The sequence below is a fragment of the Xenopus laevis genome, chromosome 4L (assembly GCF_017654675.1).
Source record: "Xenopus laevis strain J_2021 chromosome 4L, Xenopus_laevis_v10.1, whole genome shotgun sequence".
Lineage (NCBI taxonomy): Eukaryota > Metazoa > Chordata > Amphibia > Anura > Pipidae > Xenopus > Xenopus laevis.
Genome location: NC_054377.1, coordinates 20,263,429 through 20,277,013, shown reverse-complemented (window position 1 = coordinate 20,277,013; position 13,585 = coordinate 20,263,429). Strand labels below are relative to the sequence as shown.

General features: G+C 33.9%; 1 protein-coding gene across 1 annotated transcript; it reads left to right on the top strand.

Annotated features, from left to right (window-relative positions):
* Positions 1–652: 652 nt before the first annotated feature.
* LOC121402876 (intestinal mucin-like protein) lies at positions 653–12,088 on the top strand. Its single transcript, XM_041589601.1, has 9 exons — positions 653–702; positions 1,052–1,186; positions 1,997–2,040; positions 2,845–3,207; positions 6,684–6,955; positions 8,560–8,734; positions 10,270–10,517; positions 10,654–10,837; positions 11,895–12,088. The coding sequence occupies exons 1-9, from the start codon at positions 653–655 to the stop codon at positions 12,086–12,088; spliced, it is 1,665 nt and encodes a 554-aa protein (XP_041445535.1).
* Positions 12,089–13,585: the final 1,497 nt, after the last annotated feature.

Genomic DNA, 13,585 nt, shown 5'->3' with positions numbered 1-13,585 from the left:
AAGACCATACCATGGCATATTGTGTACTAGAGGGTAATGCAAACTGTATAGCCATCAACTGAAACATAGTATATTATGAAAAACATCATTGATTGTTATTTTTTCTAATCAGATTCTTCTCAATTATTCATTTTCTTTTTCAATTACACCAAGAATACATGTTTTTTTCAATCAATATAGTACAGTAGTAGTTGTGGTAGTGGGCAATCTGGGGACTGTAACAAAACATCAACATTTTTTTTTTATAAAAATAAGTTTTATTACATTAACAATGATTTTAGAGTATGTCACTGACTTTTTCCTTATCATTTTGTCACTTTCAGCGAATGTGATGTTAACAGACAAATAAATTGTTCTCCTCTTGATAATCCCCCGTCAGTATGTACCGTGTGCAATATAAATGGCAAAACATACAACGTTCATGAAGTGGTACCTTCAGGAGACATATGTAAAAAATGGTAAGTAAGATGTTAGTGCAAAGCGTATAACTCTCAATTGAAACCATTTTTTTACTATATATTATGAAACACATTCTTGATTGCTTTTTTTTCGTTTTTTGCCCCTCCTATTTTTAATGATTAATAAAATACAAGACTTAAAATGTATTTATAGTTTATATACATATTACCTGCATATTTTAAACAATAATTTAATGGTCAGTAAAGTCATCAGTTCCAATAGAGAGTTCATGATTCAGAAAAGGTATGCATTTTGCTCTGTAAATAATTGTTACAGTGGGGTAAATATTATTGTAAATCTCCATTCGGTAGTATTTTATTCCAACTGGTTGCATAACGACCCAGAAAAAGTTGGTGAAGTTGAGTAACGCTATCCCTTAACATTTAAAATCTTTAAACAAATAAGTACATAAGCAACCAACACCGAAAATATAGAATATTTAGGCTTGAAACATATACTAACGTATGATAAATTATGCTATTCTACTGTGTTTTCAAAGCAAATATCTAATATCTGATAATATTGGAAAATGCTCCTTTGTTTAATTTTATCCATTTTAAAAGCTGTCTTGGATGTTCTTTTTCTATTTTAGCGAGTGTGGTGTTGATGGACAACAGAGTTGCTCTTCTCTCGAAAGTCCTCCAGTAGAATGTACTGTTTGCATTATTGATAACAAAACCTATCAGCGTGGTGAGCGTGTACCTACCAGTGAAGCCTGTCGCATATGGTATGTATATATATATATATATAAAGGAGCAAACAAGTCCTGCACACTCCATATATTTATTACTATATAATGTAAAATATACAAGACAATGCTTCTTGCTTTCTGCTTCTGTTTCATGCCACAGTTGTCAAAAAGTGTATCCACACTTTTAAGGGCCCATCTCCACCCTTAAACCCAAACCTTAATTTGACACAGTTAATTACCCTCTACATCTCCATACTTTATTCAGATTTTCACCAAATATAATACAGGTACATCTCAGTTGTCTCAATAATTGTGTATGGACAAATCTGTGGCATTTCGCTTCACCGAAAAATTAGCAAAATGCATATAAGTCAATGGGCGTGACAATTTTGACGACAGCGATAAATTTTATACTCATGACTATTTTGTCCAAATGCATTAAAGTTAATGGGCGTCCGAATAATATTGACGCGTGACAATTTTATGCGTGCGACCGCACAACAATTTATTTGTTGTGGAGGATTTTCCACCAGCGAATTTTCGCAGCAGCTTTGCAAATGTATTTGCTGGTGGTAAAACATGAATATTTTCAGCAAATTCATGCCTGACGAATTTATTTGACCCTTCACTAATTATGGCATATTCACGATTCATACCCTTAGGTTCAAACGTTTGTAATGCATGAATCCCACATTTTTGTAAATACTGTAAAACATATACTTTTGTGTATTTTGGAGTGCATTTATTTTAGTATACTATGTTTATAAAAATGCGACTGTGATTATCCATTTTTTGTTTACAGTTTTCATTCATAAAGCTCTTTTGCCTTTTCTTTTTCTATTTCAGTGAGTGTGGTGTGGACCGACAAATAAATTGTTCTTCAGATCCAGGTACTGAAATCTTTGCATTCCTTTATGGGCATCTGAATACAATTTGCACCTTATGTGCTTATTAAAATACAAAATAATTAATTACGAGCTCATCATTGCTGATGAATTGCAGGGACCAGCATTAGTTTGTAGTTTGTAGTATTAGCCTTAAGTTAACGGTACCTTTGTTGGTATATTACAGTTGTCCTTTCTCAACAGTTAGAAGATGATCTACAACATTTATGTTTGTATCTATTAGTGATAAATGTAACAAATGTATATGTACAAATAAGAAAATAAAGTGAATATTGTAGTGACAACTTCCATTTGGCAGTCTATAAGTTTGCATAGATCAGAACACAGCAGCATTGAGGGGTGGAATGTCTTGGTATCCAGTATTAGCGTGGCTCTTTGGTCTAGAGAAAAAATATATAAATACTATGGACACAGTCAATTACAATTAATTACGTTTATCACACATCAGACATTTACACCTTACAGTCCTTATCACTTTTGTTAAACTCCAACTTCCAAAATCCAACCAAGAACCACAGGCTGATGGAAAAATGCTAGGAAATGTAATTCAACATTTTCTTGAAAAGCATAGGATGAATATAAATTATTTATATATTTTCTTTCTTTATGTGTGTTCACCAACTTTCCTCCTTATTTTCTCAAAATATGTCTGTGGGTTAGCCCCAACTTTCAAATGGACTATAAATTATTGACTTGTGTGTACTAAGTCAATTTATCCAGTAAAAAAACGTTTTTACAGTATCAATGAATGCCAAGTAACCACTTTATTTTCTTTTTATCTTTTGTTAGCATGCTGCAAAATGGATGATGATTTTACTACAACACCATCAATATATCATACAGGCCCACCAGATGGCAGCCATACTTCCACTCCATCAGGATCACATGACCAAACAGATAGCAGCTATACTGGCTCAACATTAGTACCACAAAATACCATTCTTTCAACACATGGCAGCCATACTTCCACTCCATCAGGATCACATGACCAAACAGATAGCAGCTATACTGGCTCAACATTAGTACCACAAAATACCATTCTTTCAACACACAGTTCACCAGTACTCTGTGCTCAGAGAATATGTGTCAATGGAAAAGTAATTCAAACCACCACCCTTTGTTCAGTCCCAATAACCACTCCTATAACTACTGGTAAGTTTTCTAGTGGTAATAAAAATGATTGCTGCATTGACTACAGTGAGGGTATGTAAAGCAACAATGTAGTTCAGGTATGGGATCCATTTTCTGGAAACCCATTATCCAGAAAGCTCCAAATTGTGGCAAGTCTCATAGACTTTATTTTAATCAAATAATTAAAATTTTTGAGAATTATTTCCTTTTTCTCTGTAAGAACAAAACAGTACCTTGTACTTGATCCAACAACTTCTTGAGGCAAACAATTCCGTTGGGCTTCATTAATGTTTGAAATATTTGGTACTTAATACATTATTTAACACAATACACATAAATGCACATGAGTGTACACAAAATGATTCTAGAAACGGTGAGTGACTTTCAGAGCTCACATTTACTGCAATCGGTTTCTTTGGCTTTTTTTCTGAAGCAGATTTTTTAAAAGTATTTTTTCCTATAACTGGGTTTTAGGCAAATAATAAAACGTTTGCCAGGTTTTAGGTGACAAGCCCTCTGTACCTTGCTGGATTTTTAATTTGGAGATGGCTGTAGAGCACAGTAATGCCATGTTAAGGAGTGCAATTCTTAATGCTTAAAAGATATTGTTCTTGAAAGTTACTGAACCATTAACTTTCAAGTCTAAAGTGAATGGTATAAATTTTTAATGGCATGGTATATTTTGGATGGGTTGAAAAATGTCTGAAACTCCCCATGCCACTTCCTAGTGAGTAGATATCATATATAGACACCACCTATCCCAAAAATGCATGAATGCTACATGCAAAGTACATTTTAATAACCACCTAAACTAACATTGTTACCACTACTGATAATATTTAATGGAAAGCACCTAGACAAAGGTGGAGCAGTGAAAGGTGGAACTATTTGTCACCAATTTGAGTGCATCAACCATTGCTAATATCATTTGATATTTTCAGGATCTGTGAGAGGCAGACAGCTCAAACATCCCTGCGCCTTAATCACTTGCAGGCAATGAAATCTTCACAAGCACCAGAGCCCCCAAAAATACCATTAAATATCACCATATTTGAATAGATATTGGTAAAATGCAGAATAATCTAACTTTCACATGTTTACCTACTTCTATTCACATAGGGCTCAACTCAATGGTATTGTTGGTTACTTTGACTCCCATCGGGAACACCCATGGGGAACACCCATGTGCTCAGATTCCTATTTCTCCACTTCAAAAATGCATGAAGATATCTTGTTTTTTTTTACTTTTCTTGTATTGTTTAAAAGGAGATGTTCACCTCCAAATTGTTGTATATTAAAGATGATACCATAGCATAGAGAAACACAATAGGAAGGGCTCCTTAATATCTCAGCAATTAAAAAATCACAAAACTTTATTTTTAATCTTCATTAAATGAAAAGTTGGAAAAGACAAAATAGGGACATATATGTAAGGCATACAAGGTCATGAAACCATGTTAATTAACTCTTTAGCTGGTCTTTATAGTTTTACTTTACTTGTATGTTGTTTCAATAATTAGGGCAAATTTATTTAAGGTCGAATATCGAGGGTTTATTAACCCTCGATATTCGACTGCCAAATTGAAATCCTTCGACTTTGAATATCAATGTCGAAGGATTTACCGCAATTTGTGTGATCGAACGATTAAATTGAATCGTTCAATTCCAAGGATTTTAATCCATCGATCAAACGATTTTTCTTCGACCAAAAAATACTTAGAAAGCCTATGGGGACCTTCCCCATAGGCTAACATTGACTTCGATAGGTTTTAGGTGGCGAACTAGGGGTCGAAGTTTTTTTTTAAAGAGACAGTACTTTGACTATCGAATGGTCGAATAGTCGAACGATTTTTGGTTGGAATCGTTCGATTCGAAGTCGAAGGTCGAAGTAGCCCTTTCGATGGTCGAAGTAACCAAAAAAAACATTAGAAATTCGGTTTGTTTTCCTCTATTCCTTCACTCGAGCTAAGTAAATGGGACCCTTAGTGTTCTCATCCTGTATATTTTCATATTTGCAGCAAATTGAATTTCCAGCCAATCTGAAAGACAGTTACAGTTTAGGCAAGACTGAACTGCAAGCTGATTAACAAGCTCTGGGGAATAAGTAAAAGCAAAACAAAAAAATAATACATTGCCTTAAAAATTCCCATTCTAAAACTACAAAGGAGAAAAGGAAGTGAAGATACATTTTCTTTTTAACGCAATGGAGACAGGGAATTTGACTTTTATTATTTATTAAAATTTGAAGAATATGGTTTAACTTTGCACAAAACATTATTCCATATCCTTTTAGCCATGCCTAATTGATTTCAAATGTTCCCTAACAGCAACAACTACCACTACAACTACATGTGTCTGTCATTATAATGGAACAATATATGTACCAGGTAAGGGCAACCGCTTAAACTGAATATTTTGTAATAATAAGCAGATTTTGTTTGTTTGAACATCTTGATATATATGGCTATTGCATGCTTCACGTCAGAGCAAGGGATACGGGTGCAATCAGATGCAGGAAGGTTGAGGATTCCACTTGCTGGAGTGATACATAAATCAAAGATAACAAATATGTGGTCCTTCGGGCATAGTCATATTGCCATTATTCCCAATGTTCTGTCTGTGCTATCTTAAAACCAGCCCTGGCCAAATTGATACTAAGCAATGTAATAAAAAGTATTTGTTTGCCCTCTACTACTCTGTCAACTATATCAGTGAAGCAGATGTTTGTACCAGTAAATGTTGCTTTCTAATTGGTTGCTAAGGGTTAGACAAGTAGCAAATGTAAGATCATTTATCACATTATCACATGGTGAGAAAACTAGCAAAAGAAATTGGACAGAATGGAGGCTGATGTACAATGTTACTTTTCATTGGGGTGACACATTGACTAAATTTGAAAAGGATTCCTTATTTGAAGACAATCCTTTTTAAACCCAGTGGTGAAGTAGTTTGAGTTCAGTGGGATTAATAGATAAACCCCCTGAGCGATGTAAGATGTATTTATTACAGCAGATGCAGAAGGAGCATTCTTCTTATAAAATAGCAATACAGAATAGTGATGGGTGAATCTCTGCCATTTCGCTTTGCTGGAAAATTTGCGAATTTAAGATTCAGAAACGGCAAAAGATTCGCGAAACAAATTGAAGTCAATGGGCGTCCAAATAATTTTGACACTCCTCAATTTTGACATGAGCGACAATTTTTATACACGTGACTATTTTGGCCAAATGCATTAAAGTCAATAGGCGTCCGAAAATATTTGACGTGTGACAATTTTTATGCGCGAAGCAATTTTGACGCGGCAGATTTTTTGCCGGTGAATTTTTGCTGCAATTTGTGAATTCATTTGCTTGTGGCGAAACGTGGGAATTCGTCGCAAATTAATCTCTGGCGAATTTATTCACCCATGACAAATACAGAATGATGCAGTTACCCAGAAATGACTGTATGTTATCACAAACAAAGTTAAAACTTAAAGAGTGAACTTCTTCTTGCAGGTCAGGAAATCACAAGAAGTAACATTCTTGGAAAATGCTACAAAGTCATATGTGATGGCAGTTGTGGACAGACACCTGCAACTGAAATACCTTGTGAAACAACACCAACAACGACAATAACTACAACAACAATAACAACAACACCAACTACTACAAAAACAACAACAAAAACGACTACAACAACTACAACACCAACAACTACAAAAACTACAACTAAAACAACCACCAAGTCAACCACTGTCACTACAATCAGTACAACTACTCCTTGTGTGGTGAGTTCTTGTCAATATTTTTATACTGATATCCAGAATACATAATGCTTTCAATATCAGTTCTAATTTTATTCAGTTTTACCCACAGAGCAAGTCTTTAACAACTGAATTCATAAACATTTTCTTAATCTCTATGGTGACATTTTAATTTATAATTGTAAACTAATGTGAGTTAATAATGCACTTTTGTGCCCCATAGTATTTCCTTTTTCATCCATATTCACACTAACATATGCAACCTTCTATGTATTAGTGAGGTACGTTATACAGGATTCAGCCGAATCTCTTTAATTTTTGAACACAGATTCGGCAAAATCTTAAATGGTTCTTTTTCGGTTTAGCAGAACAAATAAATGTATCTGACTTCTTGTAACTTTTGGACTTACTTTAATTGAAATGTGACTAGAATGTTGAACTTCACAAGAAACCTAAATGTAGTTTGGAAGTCCTGTGAGTGCAGTATACAGTATGTTGGTTCTTGTAAATCATTTGGGGGCCGATTCACTAAGGGTCGAATATCGAGGGTTAATTAACCCTCGATATTCGACTAGGAATTAAAATCCTTCGACTTCGAATATCGAAGTCAAAGGATTTAGCGCAGATTGATAATTCCTTCGATCGAACAATAAAATCCTTTGAATTTAACGATTCAAAGGATTTTAATCCAACGATCGAAGGAATATCCTTCGATCAAAAAAAGTAAGCCAAGCCTATGGGGACCTTCCCCATAGGCTAACATTGACTTCGGTAGCTTTTAGATGGCGAACTAGGGGGTCGAAGTTTTTCTTAAAGAGACAGTACTTCTACTATCGAATGGTCGAATAGTCGAACGATTTTTACTTTGAATCCTTCGATTCGAAGTTGTAGTCGAAGGTTGAAGTAGCTCATTCGATGGTCGAAGTAGCCCAAAAAAAACTTCGAAATTCAAAGTTTTTTACCTTCGAATCCTTCACTCGAAGTTAGTGAATCAGCCCCTTGGTGTTTTACTGGCACCCAAGTCCTACACCAGTAGCAACCACAGTAACCACTTTGGTTATATATAGATACAAATTGTTTTTGTAGCTTTATGCTGGTGATTAGTGATAAGCAAATTTGTCCTATATTGATTCACCAAAATATTTGTGAAACTGCTAAGAAAATTTTTTTGAAATGAATTGAAATCAACAAGCGGCAAAACATTTTTTTTTTACGTGCAACATTATTTTACAAGCACAACATTTTTTCTCGTTGCAAATGTATTAAAGTCAATGGGTGTTTTTTCTTGTGCCAACTTTTTTCTCTCTTCAAAATTTTTGTCTTGGCGCCTTTTTTGGTGTGGCAAGTTTCCATAGTTGGCAAAAATATTTGCTCATCACTACTGGTGATCCCTAAAATTGTTACGTTGTTTAGATTTTAGTTGTACATTAGATAGATTCCTTTATTTGTCCCATACAAACCTATACAAGTACAACCTGTAGTGAAATGGCTATATGGTACGACCTGTAGTTATATGGTTTATATAATTGCCCACAAAGCATCCATTAAACAGATTAAGCATACTACTGAATTGTCGTCTTTAAAATATTATGATACTAACTGTTGTATACATTTTCCTACATCTACAGCCCTATACAAACTGGCAGATTTGCAACTGCACCAAAGCTATATGCAATTCAGCAGGTCAACTGCAGATTGTTCAGAAAGGTTGCACACCTCCACCACAAATTACCTGTGCAAATAAAATGGCGCCACTTGCTGTGCCCGATGATGACTTATGCTGCTGGCATTGGGAATGTCCATGTGAGTGGTCAATGTAAATGATACAAAGTTCGATTTTTAGAGCCACCTAGGCACTAACCTCTTAGTATTTATAGTTGCTGTACATTTTTTATTGGATTTATTTTTGTACTTTATATTTATTACTGTAACAATACCCATTTGTTCAATTAATGTATTCTTCTGCTGTGCAGTGCTGGGTAGATAAGTAGTGCTATATAAATAAAATATACATACATGTCTGCACTTCTGGCTAATACAGACAAGCAAAGGACACATTTATTATTGCAGTCACTATGCCACAGTCTTACAAATAGTTTCTTCTTTGAGCTGGAAGTCAAGTCACTAGAGAAGGACACAGAGTCTGAAGGACTTTTACAAAAGCATGGTGCCCAACCACCCTATGATGGCTAGGTCACACATTAACAAAAGGACAATTAGGACCTAAGGTAGCCAAGTATAGATAAACATGTTGTCCACTGTTCTTCCTCCAGAGCCATTTTCTAGTAGATTTGCCATGCTTAGTGCCCCAGAAAGTTCTGTTAAGTATTCTGCTGCATAGCTACATGTAAATACAGTATATATACAGTATATATACAGTATATACACAGTATATATACAGTATATATACAGTATATATATATATATATATATATATATATATATATATATATATATATATATATATATATATATATATATTGTGTAGTGTGTGTTGTTAAGGAACATTTTCACAGGTCTTTATCAGGATTACATTGTGACATTTCTAAGTGTTTGCCATATCTGCAATACCACCATAATCCCAAAACTGAGCCAAAATGAAGCCCCAACACTAAAGTTTTAAACCAGTCAAAATATAACTAGTACAGTAGGTAGCCTATATCAGGAAAAGCTGTGCAGTGCAATGCAAATTGTGCCCATAAAAAAATAGTAGGAGTAGAGGAGAGGTACAGTATTAGAATATAAAAATAAAACACAAATAAGAACATGGAAGATATATATTAGCCATCATAAAACATTTTAAGCATCCACTAAGCAGTTACTAAATTACCAAATATTTTCTTATCACATTGTTTGTAGCACCATTTCTTGGACAACTTTATATGCTTATATCCATTCTACTGTGTCTTTGAACACAGCAGATGACTCATGTCATCAATTGTATAGGGATATACTGTATATATAGCATTTTTTCTGCAGTCCAAGCAGAAAATATATGACATTATAGTTCAATGCCCACAGTGCCTTGAGTACATACTATAGTTTTTGACATACTGTTAGAGATGAAGGAACTCAAAAATATCAATCTAAGGTCAACATTTAATTTCCCAAACAATTTAGTTGTGTTATAGTTGTTCTGTGAGTGTATTTTTGGCTTTTTTAACTTCACTTGAAATACAATTTTATTTATCTCTATAGTATAAAGTAAAATAAGAACACAATTGTACATTTGCTGTGCATGCTGGGACATGAAAAATTCATAAATAGTTACGTCTTACTATAGACCTTTTATAATTTTTTCAGTGTGTCATATTACCTACATTTACATTCTTCTTTAGGTATGTGTGCTGGATGGGGTGATCCTCACTATATTACATTTGATGGAACTTATTATACATATCAAGGAAACTGCACCTATATTCTTGTTGAAGAAATTGTGAAAACCATTGATAACTTTGGCATTTACCTTGACAATTATGACTGTGGAGATAAAACCGGTATTAGCTGCCCACGCAACCTTACTATACGACATGAAACCCAGGAAATTCTAATTTCACCTAAAACATTTACACCTGTAAGCTTAGAGGTAAGCATTACCAACTTTAATCTAAAGTAACCTGGTAGCAATGTAGCCAATAAGTTGCAAACAGAGAAAAAACGTTAGGCACATATATCCACATATATCTGCCCATTGAATAACTCTTCAACATTTTTTATCCTAGACTCGTGTAAATGGACAACTTGTATTGCTTCCATATACAAAATATGGAGTCAAAGTTTACAAATCTGGAGTATATTTTGTGGTTGAAATACCAGAACGCAAGACTAATGTCACTTATAATGGTGTGACCTTCACTATAAAGATGCCATATGGGATGTTTTATAACAACACACATGGACAGTGTGGTAAGTGACGGCATAAGGCTGAAAAGTTTTCATTGCTAGTTTGTTTATGATTAACCATATTTGTAATGGATGTAGTATTAATGGGTGAAAGTGTACCAATGAAGTGTAGAAAAATGTTTCAGGCTAGCTCTTTAAACGCTATCCTATATTTTACATCCTATATTTTGTAGAAAAATGTTTCTTGTTAGCTCTTTAAACGCTATCCTATATTTTACATTGAGAGGCACATTTATCAAAGGATGAATTTCGAATTCATGTGAGTTTTTAAAAACTCCCCTCTCATAAATTGAAAAATTTGACCAATCGAAATTTATTAATAAAATCTAATTTTGTATTGGAATCAACCCGAAAACTCGAATAAAATTCTAATCTAATTCAATTAGAATTTTAAAAACTCTATTTGAAGTCTGCAAACAACTCCAAATTGGTCCCTGGACCTCTCCCTTTGACTTGAACAGCAATTCGGCAGGTTTTAGGTGGCCAATAGTGGAATTTGAGTTCTTAAAGGGCCAGAGTATGATTTTTTGTTTTTAAAAAAAAAACTGAAATCAAATTTGTATAACTCCCTAGTCAAATTTGACAGTGTTGACCATAAATAAAATCAAAAATTCAAATTATGAAATCAAATTTTCAATTCGACCCATAATAAATATGCCCCTTTATAATGTGCAGTAATTGTGTGATTTTGTCAAAAAACATGTGCAACATGACTATGAAGATTTTCACATCTTGCCAAACACAGCCTCTTTCTGCTAGCTATGATTGCCTTAATCTGTGCCACATTGAGAATGTATTGGGTGGCTATAAGCAAATATTTCATTGTAATCACTGGTGAGTTGTGTGATGGCAGTGGCCTCAGTAACCCCATTTCGAACTGTATGTGCAGAATTAATTTACATTCACAACATGGTTATACATATACTGTGATACATGGTTGAAGTAACAACATTGCTAATGCTGGTTTATTAAGACTGGGTGTTTTGTTATATTGACATTAGCATTTTCCTAAATGGGGGGGGTTCCACAAAAAACTAACAATTTTATTGTTTTATCTTAGGTACTTGCACCAACAACCAAGCTGATGACTGTATGATGGCTAATGGCACAATCACAACTAACTGTGTAGCCATGGCTGATTCTTATATTATTAATGACCCAGTCAAGCCTCAATGCAAGAGCAACACTCTATTACCTCAACCAATAAGTCCAACTTGCAGATCTTCTCTCTGTGATCTCATCATGGGACTGTAAGCATTGTTTTGAGATTCAATCATAATGGATTTATAAAATAACAAGAACATCGAGCATTGTGCCATTAGCTGTTAAGTGGTGGAAACAATAGTGTACAGAAAATATTCTGAGCATATATCAACACACAACTATGATCTATGATGATAAGAACAGTTTTAGTATTGGTATTTACATGTTAGCCTTCCATTTAAGTTAAGTTAGTTGAGGGGGGGGTGTAAGAAATAGAACAACATGATACTGGCTGTTGTATTTTTTCCAGTCCATTTTTCATTTCAAAAACATATGTTATATGGAGTAAAATTAATTAAGTAAGAATAATTCTCACTATAATTCTCATATAACTTCCATAATATACTATAGAAGAATTATGAGATAATCTATAACGTGTTTATTTTCAAACAGAAATTAACTGTTAATGGACCCTCCTGTTTATCTAACCAATAACCAACTTATATTTGTTACCTCATTTAGTATGAGAGAGAATAAATTAAAAGAAAAAGAAAGGGTCTGAAAAGAGAAGGGGGCATGGATGAGGGCACAAGTGAATAGAGAATATAAAGATCCATTGAATAACATAATAAAGAAGTTGAGGGAGTCAGGGAAAAATGTTTTCCCTGGAAAATGTTTTTTTATGGATTTTCAATCATATCATATGAAACATAGAAAACACAATTTTTTTTGATTAGACAATTCGTGTATAAGCACTGTTCCATGCATATAGCTTTGCAAGAACATTAATAATTGATTCCAATTTAGATTTCAGCTCTGGTAATTAATTGTATTTTACTAACCATGCTTTATGCTCAACCTATAAAAATGCTATGTATTTGTAAATCTCAATGAGTCTCCAGTCATAACTTGTATATAGTGGAAACAATTGGAAAAATACTGATTTCAGAAGTTATTTGTCATTTCGCATTTTCATATGAACTTATTTTTTATTGTTTTTTATTTGAAGTGTATTCCAAAAATGCCATGCGGTACAACCACCAGAACCTTTCTACCAAGCCTGCCTTTATGACAGCTGCAATGTGGCCAACTCAAACATTGAATGTACAAGTTTACAACATTATGCCTCAATCTGCGGTGATCGTGGTGTCTGCATTCAGTGGAGAAGCCAGGCCTCGGCTTGTCGTAAGTTTCCTATTGCAGCACTTGCATATTAAGTCAAAACCCATCACCGGGAGTCAAAAATCTGAATTTGTGTAATTTAAGAAGTTTTCTCTACTTCTAATAATCTCACAATTTTAGAAAAAAAATGTTTATTTATTTAAAAATCCAAATTTAAAAAATGAGCTTGAATAAAATCCTTAAAAAATTCTCAAATTTTGTCTTTACTTTACTTTTTTTTTAGTGCGTTTGCAAGTTCAAACAAAAATGGGAAAACTCTAAAACTCAAATTGAATAAATAGTTGAAATTTTGACTAGGACAGCTTTCATTGACTTCTACATGCTGTTGCAAGGTTTTAGATGCCAACGTTTTTCATAGGAGCTTTT